Source organism: Mobula hypostoma, chromosome 18, assembly GCF_963921235.1.
Source record: "Mobula hypostoma chromosome 18, sMobHyp1.1, whole genome shotgun sequence".
In the NCBI taxonomy this organism is placed as follows: Eukaryota; Metazoa; Chordata; class Chondrichthyes; order Myliobatiformes; family Myliobatidae; genus Mobula; species Mobula hypostoma.
In genome coordinates, this window is record NC_086114.1 from 4,420,021 (window position 1) to 4,436,833 (window position 16,813).

The window sequence follows — 16,813 nt, forward strand, 5'->3', positions numbered from 1 at the left end:
TAGGCGTAATTGTTTAATGCTATTGTGCAGTGACTTTCCAAAAGCACCACAACCTTATGGTTTGGAGGCTTGTGTGCCTCAATGGCCTGGAGAGCTATGTGGAGTCAGGGCTTTATGCTTTGGCTCTTGGTAGGGTCAAGCATAACAAACAGGTCAAAGGGTAGAGGACAGACTAAGAGTGGTCCACTGGACCTCCAGGTTCAGGTTCAGCTCAGGACTAGTCATAGTCATACTTTATTGATCCCAGGGGAAACTAACAACCCTGACTGGTCAAACAAAATTGTTACGGAAACTGCAATGAAAAATCCTTCTACATCTGAGTACAAGAGTATTCCTGAGTCTCCACCCGCACCTTACATGACTGACAGTAGTGAAAACCCAGAGGAAGCTACTGACACGAAGCCCTGAACACCTCCAGCGGCAGCATTGTAACAGGCAGTAAGTAAGTAGTAACTTTGGGATGATACCAGTTGTAGATATGACTACTGGGACAAGGTATGTTCCATAGTCTTTCAATTTTCTCTTTTAATTCAGCTTATTTCTAATGTTTTTCACTTAATGATTTTTGTATGTTATGCGTATTTTGAATGACTGTATCTATTAAGTAAACTGTTCTTATTTATCCTGTAATATTATATCCAGACGGTTATTAATGGATTGTCCTATCCGTAATAATGGACTCGTATAATTTGTCGGACTCCGACTCTTAAAACTGCATCAAGCTCGTACTTGTAGTAAGATATGGTGTCTTTTATGAGTTGGTATTTTAAAGCAAGATTTTGATGAATGATGTTTGCCACTTGATTGTGCCTGTGTAAGTAATCAGATTGAGTTAAATTATTATTAGTAGTATTATTATTATCATCCTTTAGACGTGGGGAAGTCTACATAATGGACCAGATGGTGAAGAGAGGAGCAGACATTCTGACCCGGGATCATCAAGGGAAGACTGCACTTCACCATGCCGTCTCTGGTGGCAGCATGTACGTCTGCAATGAAAAGGGTTTCATTGTTTAAAGTCTATCTCAACATGTTGCAACCTTTCCTGGAAGCAAACTAGTGAATTAAATTGGTAACTTAGATTACTGGGTTATAGTATCACTGCTGCAGAAAGGGAAGACATCATGGAGAGATTGTCAACTGAGTCAGTGTAGGTGGAAATCAGAATATCATCCTTGTGATTGTCCTCTGGACTCTGTCCAATGACAACACATCCTTTCTAAGATACGGGGCCCAAAACTATTGACAATACTCTTAAGTGAGGCCTGACTAGTGCCTTATAAAGCCTCAGCATTATCTCCTTGTTTTATATTCTATTCCCCTTGAAATAAATGCCAACATTACATTTCCCTTCTTTACCACAGACTCAACCTGTAAATTAACCTTCTGAGAGTCCTGCACAAGGGCTCCTAAGTCCCTCTGCACCTCTGATGTTTGAACTTTATCCCCATTTAGATGATAGTCTGCAGTATCGTTCCTTTTACCAAAATGCATTATCATGCATTTCCCAATACTGTATTCCACCTGCCATTTTTTGCCCTTTCTTCCAATCTGTCTAAGTCCTGCTGCAATTACATTGCTTCCTCAGCACTACCTAGCCCTCCACCTATTTTCATATCATTCGCAAACTTTGCCACAAAGCCATCAATTCCATTGTCTAAATCATTGACAAATAATGTGAAAATTAGCAGTCCCACTACTGACCCCTAAGGAACACCACTAGTCACTGGCATCCAGCCAGAAAAGGCTCCCTTTTATTCCCACTCACTGCCTCCTGGCTGTCAGCCATTCCTCCATCCACGCCAGTATCTTTCCTGTAACACCATAGGATTTTATCTAGTTAAGGTGCCACACATGAGGTTGCTTATCAAATGCCTTTTGAAAATCTAAGTAAATGACATCCACTGCCCCCTTTTTGTCCACCCCGCTTGTTAATTCCTCGAAGAACTCTTAACAGATTTGTCAGGCAAGCTTTCCCTTAACAGAAACCATGCTGACTTTGACTCCAAGTACCCCTAAACCTCATCCTTAATAATAGACTCCAACACTTTCCCAACCACTGAAGTTAGGCTAACTGGCCTATAATTTCCTTCCTTTTGCCTTCCTCCCTTCTTAAAGAGTGGAAGGACAGAATTTGTTAGGTATGTACTGTATGTCCAGGAAGGATTCCTGGTACAATATGTAGACAGGCAGCCTAGGGGAGAAACCATACTAGATCTGGTGCGGGGCAGTGAGCCAGGTCAGGTGTCAGACCTCTCGGTGGGAGACAGTAATCTCAACTCCCTGACGTTTACCATAGCCTTTAATAGGGATAGGAACAGACAGTATGGGAAAGTATTTAATTGAGGGAGGGTTAGTATGTTGTGGGATGTTATATTACCATCAGTTCTGGTCGCTTCACTACAGGAAGGATGCGGAAACCATAGAAAGGGTGCAGAGGAGATTTACAAGGATGTTGCCTGGATTGGGGAGCATGCCTTATGAAAATAGTTTGAGTGAACTCAGCCCTTTTTCCTTAGAGTGACGGAAGATGAGAGGTGAGCTGACAGAGGTGGATAAGATGATGAGATGAGATAATGATTGATCATGTGGATAGTCAGAAGTTTTTTCCCAGGGCTAAAATGGCTAGCACGAGAGGATACAGTTTTAAGGTGCTTGGGAGTAGGTACAGAGGAGATATCAGGGGTAATTTTTTTACACAGAGAGTGGTGAGTGCGTGAATGGGCTGTCGGCAACGGTGGTGGAGGCGGATACGATAGGGTCTTTTAAGAGACTCCTGGACAGGTATATAGAGCTCAGAAAAATAGAGGGCTATGGGCAACCATAGGTAATTTCTCAGGTAAGGACATGTTCGACACAGCTTTGTGGGCCAAAGGGCCTGTATTGTGCTGTAGGTTTTCTATGTTCTATGTTCTAGAAGCTTACCTAAAGTTTTGGAGGCAAGGGTCTGACAGGGCTCCAGAGAGTTACAAGGTAGCCAGGAAGGAGCTGAAGAATGGACTAAGGAGACCTAGAAAAGGGCATGAGAATGCCTTGGTCAGTCGGATTAAGGAAAACCACAAGGTGTTCTACACGTATGTGCAAAATAGGAAGGTGACTAGAGTGAGGGGACAGAAGAGAAAACGTACTTTAATTCAGATAGGTAGGGAGGTTTTAATAAATACTTTGATTCAGAATTTGTTAGTAAGAGTGAAATTGACGTAGGGACAGTGCAAAACAGGCTGATATGCTGGAACATGTCGTCAAGGAAGAGGATGTGCTGGAACTTCAGAAAAACAAGGCTGTGGGGCAATATTGTAGTTCTATAAAACCTGGGTTAGACCATACTTGGAGCATTATATTCAGTTCTGGCCAACTTGTTCTAGAAAGATTGGGGAAGCTTTAGAGGGGCTGCAATGGGATTTACTAGTATGCTACACACACAAAATGCTGGAGGAACTCAGCAGGCCTGGAAGCATTTTGTGTGTGTTGATCAGATTTCCAGCATCTGCAGATTTTCTTTTGTTTGTGATTTGTTTACTAGGATGTTGCCTGGACTAGAGATCATGTCTTATGAGGAGAGGTTAAGTAAGCTAGGTTTTTCTCTTTGGAGCGAAGAAGAATGAGAGGTGACTTGATAGAAGTGTACAAGATGATAAGAGGCATAGATCAAGAGGATACCCAGAGATTTTTTCCCAGGGCAGAATTGGTTAATACAAGGAGGCATGATTTTAAGGTGATTGGGGAAGGTATGGGGGGAATGGGGGATGTCAGAAGTAAGTTTTTTTTTTACAGAGAGAGTGATGGGTATGTGAAACACCCTGTCAGTGGTACTGGTAGAGGCAGATACATAGGGACATTAAAGAGACTCTTAGATAGGCACATGGATGATAGAAAAATGGAGGGCTATGTAGGACAGAAGGGTTAGATTGATCTTGGAGTGGATTAAAAGGTTGACACAATATTGTGGGCTGAAGGGCCTGTACTGTGCTTTACTCTACATTATGAAATCAAACCCAAATACTAGTGTTTTTTTCTGTGGAGCAGAGTAAGCTGAGGGGGACTGACAGATATATAAAAGAGGAATAGATAAGATGGCTAGAAGGAAACATTCTCCACAACAGGTGTCTGAAACAGGACATAAGTTTAGAGGAAAGGTTTTAAAGGAGATATGAGGAATTTTTCACCTTGGGAATCAGGAGAGGTGATGGAAACAGTGACTCACACAAAATTTAAATATCTAAAGCAGGACTAAAATTGCTTCAGTATAGGGGGATACTGATTTCTCCCAGGTTGTCCAGCAGCAGCAAGGTTCAAAATCAAGGTCATTTATCATGTGTGCATCAAAACATACAGTGGAATGCACCATTTGTATCAACAACCAACACATCCAGGGATGTACTGGGGGCAGCCCACATATATTGCCACACATTCCGGAGTCAACATAGCATACCCACAAAGCCTGGCAGAACAGCACAGAACACAACAAGCAACAAAGCACCAACAGCAAAATAATCCCTGTTTCTCCCTCCAACCCATGTACATGAGTAGATCTTTAACCCCAGGACAGGCCATCTTCTTTGACCTCTCTGGGGTTGAAGGCTGCAGAATATGTTCTCAGTCTGTCTCTCTCATCATTTTGGTCCTTTTGCCTCTAGAGTTGCCATCCGTTACCTGGAGGAGATGGGCCACTACAGTTTCCGTGACTCGGACAGGTTTTTGCAATCTGCTCTGCACATCGCAATTTCCATCGGCAATGAGGATGTTGTTAAATATTTACTGAGAGGCATGGTGAGTGAAATTTTGATGAGAAAGGAGCTCCACAACCAAGCACCGGAGACTCCTTCAAATGCGCTGATTTATCAGGAATTCTCTTTTTGTTGTGCACAATGCTGATCATTTCCACATTGATTCCTTTGCTGTCTACTCGAAAGGGACATCCTTGTATTCTGAGGTTCTCCCCTCTGGTCCTGAAATCCTCCACTATTGGAAACATACTCTCCACATCCATTCAATATTCAATAGGTTTCAATGAGATCACCTGTCATTCTTCTAAACTCCAGCAAGTACAGGCACAGAGCTAGTAAACACTCCTCATACATTAACTCTGTCATTCCCAGGATCATTCTTGTGGACTTCCCCTGGACTCTGTCCAATGCTAGTGCACCCTTTCGTAGCTATTAGGCCCAGGTAAAGCTTTCCCCACAAGTGGGCACACCTACATGGAGCACCGTTGCAGGAAAGCAACATCCATCATCACGGACCCCTACCATCCAGGCCTTGCTGTCATCTCACTGCTGCCATCGGGAAGGAAGTACAGGAGCCCCAGGTCCCACACCACCAAGTCAGGAACAGTTACTACCCCTCACCCATAAGGCTGTTGATCCAGAGGTGATAACTTCACTCATCCCAACACTGAACTGATTGCACAACCTATGGACTCGCTCTTAATGACTACAGCTTGTGTTCTCAATATTTATTGCTTATTTATTATTATTATTAATATAATACTTTGATTTTTGTATTTGCACAATTTGTTGTCATTTGCCATTGGTTGTTTTTCCATCTTTGTCGTGTGTAGTTTTGCTTTGATTCTATTGTGTTGTATTTATTGTGAATAGTCATAGTCATACTTTATTAATCCCGGGGAAATTGTGAATGCCCACAAGACAATGAATTTCAGGATAGTATATGGTGGTGTAGAGTGCTTTGATGATAAATTTACTTTGAACTTTGATCTCTCTCATTTATGTCATAATCGAATTTCTGAGGCGGTACAGTCATACAAATGGATACGAGCACTGTTAATTCACTGTTGAATAAACTGCTAACAATACTCCAAATGTGGTCTAACCTATGCCTTCCTTATAAAGCCTCAGCATTACATCCTTGCTTTTATATTCTAATTCTCTCAAAATGAATGCTAACATTGCATTTGCCTTCCTTACTACCAACTCAAACTGCAACTTTTAGAGAATCATACATGATTATCGCTGCCACATGTGTGAAGTTGAAGTGATTTTAAGAGGGCTACTGTGTGGCACCTGATGCTGTTTGTAAAGGATTAGGTGAGGTCAGCTGTAAGTTGTGATAAAATATCCAAATTTGTATCGGGTCAGTTCATGTTGTGTGAGCTCTGCTCAGCACGTAATCCAGACCAGGATGTTTTCCTGAATAATAGCACAAGTTGACTGTTTGTTCCTCTCAATTGATACTGCCTGACCTGCTGAGTTCCCTGAGTTGTACTCACACAAAACGCTTGAGGAATACAGCAAGTCAGGTAACATCAATGGAGGGAAAGGGCCATTCATTTTAGACCAGCCTTTCAGCTTGAATCATCTGGTCTTGTACTATCTTCTGTGTGATGAAGCTTCCTCTTAGATTACCCTTAAATAGTTAACCTTTCATTCTTAACCTATGACCTCCAGTTCTAGTCTCACCCAACCTGAGGGGAAAATGCTTGCAAGTGTTCATTTTATCTATACTCCTCATAATTTTGTATACTTCTATAAAATCTCCCCTCTTCTGCACTCCAGTGAATGAAGGTTGCAACATTTCCCTAAAACTCAGGTTCTCAAGTGCCAGCAACTTCCTTATATCTTATGGAAGTGTACAGAGAAAATTTTTAAGAGCAGACTTATGCCATTTGCCCTTCAGGTCTGCTCCAGCATTTCAAGATGGTTATTCCATTTCACACTCAACCCCAATCTCCTGCTTCCTCGCCATATCCCTTCATGCCCTGACTAATCGAGGACCTATTAACCTCTCTCTTAAATATACCCAATGTCTTGGCCTCCACAGCCACTTGTGGCAATGAATTCCACAGATTTACCACTCTGGCTAAAGAAATTCCTTCTCATCTCTTTTCTAAATGAATGCCCCTCTATTCTGAGGCTGTGTCCTCTGGTCTTAGACGCTCCCACCATAGGAAACATCCTCTCCACATCCACTCTATCGAGGCCTTTCAGCTTATTGATATTATGCCTGTAGGTAGGTGACCAGAACTGCGCACAAATGCTCCAAATTTGGCCTCAGCAACACCAATTCCAATACTCAGTGCCTGATATATGAAGGCCAATGTGCCATTAGTTCTCTTCATGACACTATCTACCTGTAATGAGGTTGTAAAGTATGAAAGTTTTATAATTAAGCAATTGGCTTAACATGATGGAGAATGAGATGATGTGAACTAGGACACAGGAACTAGAAATCCAGCATGAAAAGTTAAGGTACTTTTCACTGTGATTCTCGATCTATTCAAGAAGGTAGCATCCACCCAAACCATCATGCACATGTCCTCTTCCTGTTACTAGCATCGGGGAGGAGATGCAGGAGCCTGAAGACCCAACATTTTAAGAAGAGCCTCATCCCCTCTGCCATCATATTTCTGAATGTTCCATGAACACTACCTTGTTATTTGCTTTTTACACTATTTCTTTATTTTTGTATCTTTCTATAATTTGATATCTTGCTGCAAAACAGCAAATTTCACAACATTCTGTATGTCGGAAAATAAACCTGATTCTTGTAAATATGAGAGGAATAAGGTCTGAAGAATAAAAAGCAGTGTTCTATTGTGTACCGTTCGGCTAGGTCTTTCAAATATACGGTAACAGGTTACAACAAACTCAGAGTCCATCAAATTGTAAGCATGTTTATTAGTTGCTACCTCCATGTATTAAGTCATTCATAGGTAGCTTCAATCTTACAGCTCAAAACAGATCATTTTTATATGTTTACAGAGTCCAGTAATTCATCCCTTAATAGCATTCCAGTCTTATCTGTATCTGTCATGAATGAGTTGCATTTGTCTCTTAGGCTTCTCCCTCCAACAGCTGTATCCTGTTTATCTCTACTTTCAATCATGTAATGTTAAAACACTCCCTGCCATAAATCACATACCCTTGTAAACTTCCCATACAAACATATCAACAAACCAGCAAAGCACTCTGGAACCACACTGGTTCCATTTTGTTACAGTGCATTTTATAGAAGTTATAAATTCATAAAGACTTCAGGGTTACAGATATTTCCACAATTACTAATCACATAATAAGTCAATGATTCAGGCTGAGACCTGATGATGTTTATTCCTTTCTATAGATGCTGCCTGACTTGCTGAGTTCTGTCAGCATTTTGTATGTGTTGCTCTCCAGCATCTGCAGAATCTCTCGTCTTTGTGAAACATATTTCATGACATGCCAGTGATATTAAAATTGATTCTGATTATAAAGGATCAACAATTGAGAATCAACTTTATTCACCATGTATTGGGAATTTGCTGTGGTGTGTTGGCACAACATGCAATAAAAAAAACAAACATTCAACAATTTAAGAGAGTAAAAAATGGAGTAAAAATGAAGTTGGAAGTTGTGTGTAAATACAGAAATATCAGTGTGCATTTACAATGCAACCGCATTATAAAAAGTGGTTTAAAGTGTTTACAGTGCAGTGACAGGGATAGTATATAGAGGAGGTATGGGGAGGGGTTAATGAGAATGGTTGATCAAATTAAAGATTTGTAATCAGGCAATTTGAAATCAGCCGAAGTGTTGCATGATTAACATAAACAAATCCTGTGTAACTAATATTGTGTGTATTTACAGAGGTGCACAGTTAACATAAACAAATACTGTGTAACTAATACTGTGTGTATTTACAGAGGTGCAGTGTGGAAGCCATTGACACTTGGGGTATGACTCCCATGCATGTGGCAGCTCACACAGGGTCAGTGAACATCTGTTGGCTGCTGATGACAGATGCTGGGATCCCTACCTTGCATTTGCAAAATAAAGATGGACTTACCCCATTGGATCTAGCCAGGCGAGGGAAATCACACAGGTTTGTCTGCATTCTTAGAGTCATAGAAAAGTACAGCTCAGAAACAGACCCTTCAGCCCATTTAGTCCATACCAAACAATTTGAACTGCCAACTGCCGTCAACCTGCACCGGGACCACAGTCCTCCATACTCCTACCATCCATGTACCTATCTAAACTTTGAAATTGAGCTCGTTCCACACTCTTACCACCCTCTGAGTAAAGAAGTCTCACAGCCTGAGGGGAAAAGGCTTTGACCCAGTCTGGCAGTCCCAGTTCTGATGCTTCTATACCTCCTTCCTGGTGGTAGTGGATCAAAGAGATTGTGGGATGGGTAGTATGGATCCTCAACAATGCTTTGGGCTTTTCATCTGCAATACTCCTGGGAATTATCACAAAGAGGAGGAAGGGAGACCCTGGTGACCTTGAGGGGTGAAATGAAATTGGATTCCATTGTGCTGCCATGTGGCTCCACAGAAAAGCCATTGAGAGTGGTTTTAATCCACGGCAACAGAGATTTAAATTGCACAAAATGCATTGACCTGGTATATTGTTTGACTAAAAACTGGCCAGTTATAAAACACTGACATATTTGTTCACCTATTTACTTTAGCACCATCAACTCATTTGAGTTAGCCATCATTAAAATAGTTAGTCGTGGGTTATCAGGTGACCAGATAAACCTTCATTTACCCATTTCATCAGTGGCCAATTAATTCCTAAATGAGAAGGAGGCACTGGCAATTTAAAAACCAGCTTCTGAATTAAGACTTGCTTATTAGAAGGCGGAAGAGTGGGATTGAGAGGGATAATAAATCAGCCATGATGGGAAGGTGGAGCAGACTGGATGGGCCAAGTGACCTAATTCTGTTATAGTCATAACATTTTGGACTGAAAACCATCAGTATTAGAAAGGACGGGTGCAGAAGCCAGAATAAGAAGATGGGGTGGAAGCAGGACAAGCTGGCACCCACCTAGCTTCCTCCTCACCTATCACCTGACACCCTACACTCCTTCTCCCACCCCCCACACCTTCTTATCCTGTCTTCATATTTAATTAGCAGCAGAACTCAGTCACGTGTTCATTGAATGTAGTAGCTGTGTTTTCGCTGGTGGTGTGCTCCTCCTCCTATTCCCTCAGTTTATAGAAATTAGAAAATGTTATTCATATTTGCACCTCAGTCATTAATATCTGTTTCTTACAGACACCAAGAAGTAGCAAAGCTTTTGACAGACTACAGCAAAGAAATACAGAATGGGAAGCCCAGAAGGCCAATTGGTAATTGTTTTAATGTGTTCTTTTAATTCGTTACAAACTGATGCAATAAACGTTTTGTTTATTAGAAGTTGAATTAAGCAGGCCAGTAATACCAGCTATTGTGTCCAATGTCTAAACCATTCATAAAACAAAGAATTTCGAATCCTAGTGTTTGTGCTTTGTGGTAAATTCAGTTGCATTCTATTGACAACAGCACAACACAAAATAGTCAACACCTAATGACATACCATAATCAAGAGAGCACTGTTGACCAAGAAAGGTGTTTCTTTTTTCTGTTGCTATTTTTAAGCGATTTTGATTCTGAACAGCCTGCTAATAATGACTACTGAGCTGAACTGAATATGGATTCTCCCATTTTGTATTTTATATCCTGTTTTTGTTCATTCTTTCTTGTTACTATTTGCATGATTTGTTTTTGTGCGGGGGGCGGGGGGTTGATGTTCTTGTTGCCATTTGCACGATTTTCTTTTTATTCATGGTTCTCTTTCTTGGTTTCCTATATTTCATGTCTGCCTGTGGGAAGGTGAATCTCAGGGTTGTATACTGCATTCATGCTTCGATAATAAATGACTTTGAATCCGTTGAATTCTATGAAATAGGGTGAAATGGCTGATTATGGAATAATTCCATATGTTAATAGTCATCTGGATCGTGAGTTCAGTAATCTCTACCAACCAGTAACACAACATATCCAGGTTCCATTGGCTGACCATCTTCATCACATCACAACACCAGCCCGTGTGAGCGGCATATTGATGCTATTATCCCCAAATTAACCAGCTGATGAGGGGCTATTTCAGAGAAAGTTCACAAAATGTTATTTCCATTCATTGGCCCCTACTAAAAAATAAACTAGATTAGTCGGGGGGGGGGGGTTTAAAGGTTACAGAGAGGTGACAGGAGAATGGGACTGAAAGGGAGAATAAATTGGCCATGATGGAATTCTGCAGCAGATTCGATGGGCCAAGTGGTCTAATTCTTCTCCTATGTCTTTTTTTTAAACGTAGAGATGCAATGTGAAACAGACCCTTCAAGCTGCTCTGCCCAGCAACCCCCAATTTAACTTTGACCTAGTTGTGGGACAATGTATAATTTTTTTTGTTTATTTACTTGATTAGAGATACAACGCGGAGTAGGCCATTACGACTCTTCAAGCCGCACCACCCAGCAACCCTCAACAACTCCGATTTAACTACAGCCTAATCACCGAACCATTCACAATGACCATTTAATCTGCCCAGTACATCTACAGACTGCAGGAGGAAACCAGAGCACCCAGAGAAAACCCCCGCATTCCACAGGGATGACGTACAGTAGTGGTTACCAACCTTTTTAAGCCCAAGATCCCCTACCTCGACCTTAGTGAAAGGCAAGATCTATCGTTTAGAGAAAAAACAGCTCAGATTGCACTGCCAATTTGAGGCCTTTTATTTGGGCTAATTGTATTTGAATTACACAAAATACTTTTGTCAAACTTTCAAATTAATTCAAACAAGAAAACACTAACTAGCATACCTTTCTTTCACCTTTAATTCTAAGTTTCATTATTTAATTTTATTTCAACACGAAAAATAATGAATAAAAATTGACTGTTGCACTCAGTGTGATGACTGGGGCTGAATACTTACTGCTAGTTCCCTGAAATTTGGCTCATAACTACAGACAGCCAGTCTGACACAGTCTGTGAGGTGTCTGTCAGTAAGACACCTCCTGTACTTAGATTTAATAATTTTTCATCTGTGAAAATGCAATTTCACATAGATAAGTTGACCCGAAGTAGGCACTGACTTTTAGTGCTATAAAACCAACGCGCACACTGTGCATTGCTGGGGCCCCATCAGTAGTAATTGCCACCAGTTTATGAATGGGGTTGTCATTTTCACAGACATTTTTTTAAACTCATTGTAAATATCCTCACCCCTTGTTCTGTCCTTTAATTGCAAAAGAGTGAGGAAGTCCTCCTTTGTTGTAAAATCCTGGAAAGCCATTCTGACAAATACAACAAGCTGAGCTGTTTGCATTATGTCCAGGGATTCATCGAATTGCAGTGAAAAATATCCACGTCCTCTGACAGTGACTCTACCCTCTTTGCCACTGTTGCAGGGCCTAGCGGTATATTATGTATTGCGGTTGTGATGTCGTTTTTGTTTTTAAAGTCATTAAAAACAGTCTCTGCAGTAATGGCTATTGCTTCCTTGAATAAATCATCATCTGTGAAAGGCTTCTTGTGTTTAGCCAAAAGGTGACTTACACGAAATGATGCTTCAATAGCAGCCTTATTTTGAGCAGCATGTTTTGTGAAAAACGATTGCTGGGCCTTCAACCCTGATTTCAGCTCCTCAACTTTCCTGGCACGAATTGCGCTCTTTGGGGGGTGGATGTTTTTAAATTTCTGGTGGTTGGTGTTGTGGTGCTGCTCCAGATTCCCTCTTTTAGTCAGTGCTTGTGTTTGGTGGCACAACATACATACACACTTGTCTTTCACCAAGGTAAATAGAAATTCCTCTTCCCATTCTGGATGGAATTTGTACATTTTCGCCTTCTTTCATGGAGCCTCCGCCATGCTATCAGGATATCATGAGCGAGTGCCGTATATTGATGTTTGCAACAGTCTGTACTCTTATCCAATGGTCCCCAACCTCCGGGCCGTGAAGAATGCAGCGGTACAACGGTGGCCGGAACGCACCCAGCACATCTTTAAGGAAAAAAAGCCGAAATAGACAAGCTAATTAATTAGGTGCCGCCTGGCACGTACATGTTGGCCCAGATCAGAGGTGACGCAATCACTTTGATGTTAGTAAGGCAATTGTATTAGTTGGTATCTGTGCCTTGGATTGTTTATTTCATCTCCAGACCCATGCTGTGCAATGGGAAGCTATGTTCTTCTAGACCTTTCTTGCCCTGGCAGGCTGCATTCTATCCTTGCCTGTATATTTATGTTAACCTTTGCCTTACCGCAACTTCTGCAGAGGCATGGCAACATTTGTATGCTTCGATGTACATGTGACAAATAAAGCTAATCTTTATCTTTACCTTTGGGGGTTTATCAGAATTTTGAAGGCGAACTGGCCTTCATAAATGGTTCAGCATGGGCTAAATGGGCTGAAGGGCCTGTGCTTTAGTTTACTTTGATTCTAAAAGTATAAAAAGTTTGGATTCAGTGGGTGAGGACAAACTATTTCCACAGGCCAGAGTGTCAGTAATGAGAAGTCATAGATTTAGGATAACTTTCAAATTTATGACAGGAAAAATATGAATCCATTTGTTTGGTACATTGAGTAATGTCCCAAAATATATTGAGTGGAGGAAAGTTCATTAATAACTTTCAAAAATTTTACTTTAGATAAATAAAGGTATTAATTCTTTTTTGGATTTATTTAAAGAAGATAGACTGATGTCTTTTGAACAATTAGTCGATAAATATTCTCTTTCATATTCACACTTTTTACAATACCTTCAAGTTAGACATTTCTTACGAAAATATTTAAATAATTTTCCTTACATATTGGATGCTGACCTGTTAGATGCTACTATGAGTATAAACCCTTTGATGAAGGGTTCCATTGGAAGAATTTATAATTTACTATTACAATGGGATAAGCGTCCTTTATTTAAGATTAAACAAGATTGGGAAAAAGAACTCAATTTGACTTTTATGATGGAGGATTGGACGCGGATTCTGAAGCTGGTTAACTCATCTTCGATCTGTGCTAGTCACTGATTCAATTTAAAATTGTACATCGTTACCATTTGACGAAGGAGAAACTGTCTAAAATATTCCCTAACGTTGATAGTTACTGTGACAGATGTAAAACAGCTACACTGACACACATGTTTTGGTCTTGCTCCATACTGGAACAGTTCTGGAAGTCAGTTTTTTTGACAATTTCTAGAGCACTTAAAATTAATTTACAACCTAACAAATTAACTGTGCTTTTTGGAATAATTCCTCAAAATATCCGTGGTATCTCTGTGTCTGACCAGTATGTTATTGCATTTGTTACATTGATAGCTAGGAGGGCCATTTTGTTGAAGTGGAAGGCTACATCAGCTCCCACTTTGTCACAATGGTTCTCTCAAGTGATGTTATGTCTTAGTTTGGAGAAAATTAGAAGTAGAATCTTTGAACCTATGTTTGATTTTGAGAAAAGATGAGGTTCATTTGCTCATTATTATCATTTGAGTTAATTGATAGATTTCCTCCACGATCTAATTGTAAATTTTTGGTACTTTTTTTTCTTGCTGGCAGTTTGATGTTTATCTTTAGAAGCTTTTTGTATGTCGCACGGCTCTGGGGTTGAACACCTAATGGGTTTTTTCCCCTCACTTTTTCTTGCTTAGTAGGGGTTTTTTTAAATCACCAAAATTTTTTCAATCTTTAAAATCTCTAAAATTTTCTTCAGACATTGTAAGTGTTGCTTACTTCAATGTACTCATGTTAATTTTGGATAATAATAAAAAGATTTGAAAAGAAAGAAAACTTTCAAAAGGAACTGTAAGATATGAGGAGGACTCTGGGGTTGGATTTAATTGGAGAGTTATGGTGGTATAGCAGTTAGCACAATGCCATTACAGCTCAGGACGTTGGAGTTTGGAGTTTAATTCCAGTGTCCTCTGTGAGGAGTCTGTACATCCCTCCTGTGAGCGCATGGGTTTCCGCTAGGTGCTCCAGTTTCCTTCCACGGTCCAAAAAGGTAGATTAGCTTGGTCATTGTAAATTGTCCCGTGATTAGGCTAGGGTTAAATCAGGGTAATCGGGATAGTTGCTGAGCAGTGCGGCTGAAAAGGATGTAAGGAGCCATTCTGCATTGTAACCTTAAATAATAATTAAAAAATAACTGTTGAGTGTGGTTGGGACATGAATGTCTGGTTCCCTCCATCTGTCCATCAGGAGATTCTGTGAAATGATTAGCTCACTAATGCACCTCCTGTACCTTTCTTGTTTAGGCCTGTACTTCAGCAGTCTGCTTTGCCCAGGCATTCTGAGTTCAATCATATTCTTCATTGCCAGTCATATTGGGAAATATGGAGGCGTTTTCAGCGCAATTGCCTTTGCAGTTCTGGCCAGGATAGTGTTTTGCCAGTACCACCGAATCTCTCATTACTCCAGGTAAGGTCATTTACACCAGTGTCTGCTGATCTCTGCACCCTCCCTAGTCTTACCACATCTTGTCCATATCTACATGATCCCAGGAATGAAAGGGTTACTGCGTGAGGAGTGTTGAATGGCTCTGGGCATTTTAGAAAAATGAAAGGGGATCTCATTGAAAGCTATTGAATATTGAAAGGTTTAGTCTGAGTGGGGATGTTCCTGGTGTTCTGAGGCTGTACCTTCTTATCCGAGTAGGAGAGCCCAGAACCAGAGGGGACAGCCTCAGAGTACAAAGACGTCCCTTTAGAACAAAGATAAGAAGGAATTCCTTTAGTCAGAGGGTGGTGAATCTGTGGAATTCACTGCCACAGGTGGCTGTAAAGATCAAGTCATTGAGTATCTTTAAAGCAAGGTTGATAGCTTTTTGATTAGTCAGGGCATCAAAGATTATGGGGAGAAAGTAGGAGAGTGGGGCTGAGAGGGAAAAATATATCAGCCATGACTGGCTGGCAGAGCAGATTTGATGGACCGAACATCCTAATTGTGCTCTTTGTGTCTTCTGGTCTTTCTCTCTGATCTGTTGACTAGAGCTCCACATAGCACTTAGCCCATGCCTAACGGCACAGTAGCATAGTGGTCAGAACAATGCTTTACAGTACCAGAGATCCGGGTTTAATTCCAGCCACTGCCTGTAAGGAATTTGTATGTCCTCCCCGTGACTGTGTGGGTTTCCGCCCACAGCCCAAAGACATACTGGTTGTTAAGTCATTGTAAACCAATTGTAATCTAATTAAATTAGGTTAATTGGTCATTGTAAATTGTCTCAAGATTAGGCTAGGATTAAATCAGGCAGCACAGCTTGAAAGGCCAAGAGGGCCCGTTCTGTGCTGCATTTCGATAAATAAATTAATTAAATAACTGGGACTTTATGTAGTTCCAGCTCAGCCCTCGTTTTGCAGTCTATGCCAGTTTTCTCAGCAACTGGTGTGTGGGCTGAATTCAGTCCATAGCAACATCGTTGTCAGTCTGTTGAGATGAAATAAAAGAAAAATAAATCCAGTCTAATTATTATATGCAGAAGTGCAAAATCTTACTTGTGACAGGATCACAAGCACATAGCATCATATAAGCAACATTCACCAGGGAAAAAAATCATAAATTATGTATTTTTACGAGAAAGAGCACAATTAGAACTTGAAAAAACAAAATGAACAGTGTTGCTATGCTGAGGTAGTAATTCGGGATGTGTTGGTTCGTTCAAGAACTGAATGATTGAAGGGAAGTAGCTACTCTTGAACCTGCTGGTGTGGGACTTCAGGTTCCTGCACCTCCTTCCTGAAGGTCGCTACGAGAAATTGTTTGGCCCGAATGGTGGGAATCTCTGATAGATATTGCCTTCTTGAGGCAGTACCTCCCGTAGATAAATAGAAAACAGAAAAATATATACAAATGTAGTAGAACTTTGAATGAAGTAGGTTTGCGATGAGGTGTCAGATGTGTACATCCATTTGATTTCTTGAGGCATCCACTCCGAACACAGGGAATTTTATCCAGTGTGTTTGAAATGGCAAACAAGATCACAGCTTAAGGAGATACTTTATACTTTATTGTCGCCGAACAATTGATACTAGAATGTACAATCAT

General features: G+C 40.7%; 1 protein-coding gene across 1 annotated transcript in view; it reads left to right on the forward strand.

Annotated features, from left to right (window-relative positions):
• Positions 1-16,813, forward strand: part of si:ch211-223a10.1 (uncharacterized) — a 39,433-nt gene that overhangs the window by 4,111 nt on the left and 18,509 nt on the right. Inside the window, exons 3-7 of the mRNA XM_063070344.1 lie at positions 873-983; positions 4,638-4,770; positions 8,642-8,820; positions 10,004-10,077; positions 15,025-15,187. Coding sequence (XP_062926414.1) covers positions 873-983; positions 4,638-4,770; positions 8,642-8,820; positions 10,004-10,077; positions 15,025-15,187 — 660 coding nt within the window. The remainder of the gene's footprint in view (positions 1-872; positions 984-4,637; positions 4,771-8,641; positions 8,821-10,003; positions 10,078-15,024; positions 15,188-16,813) is intronic.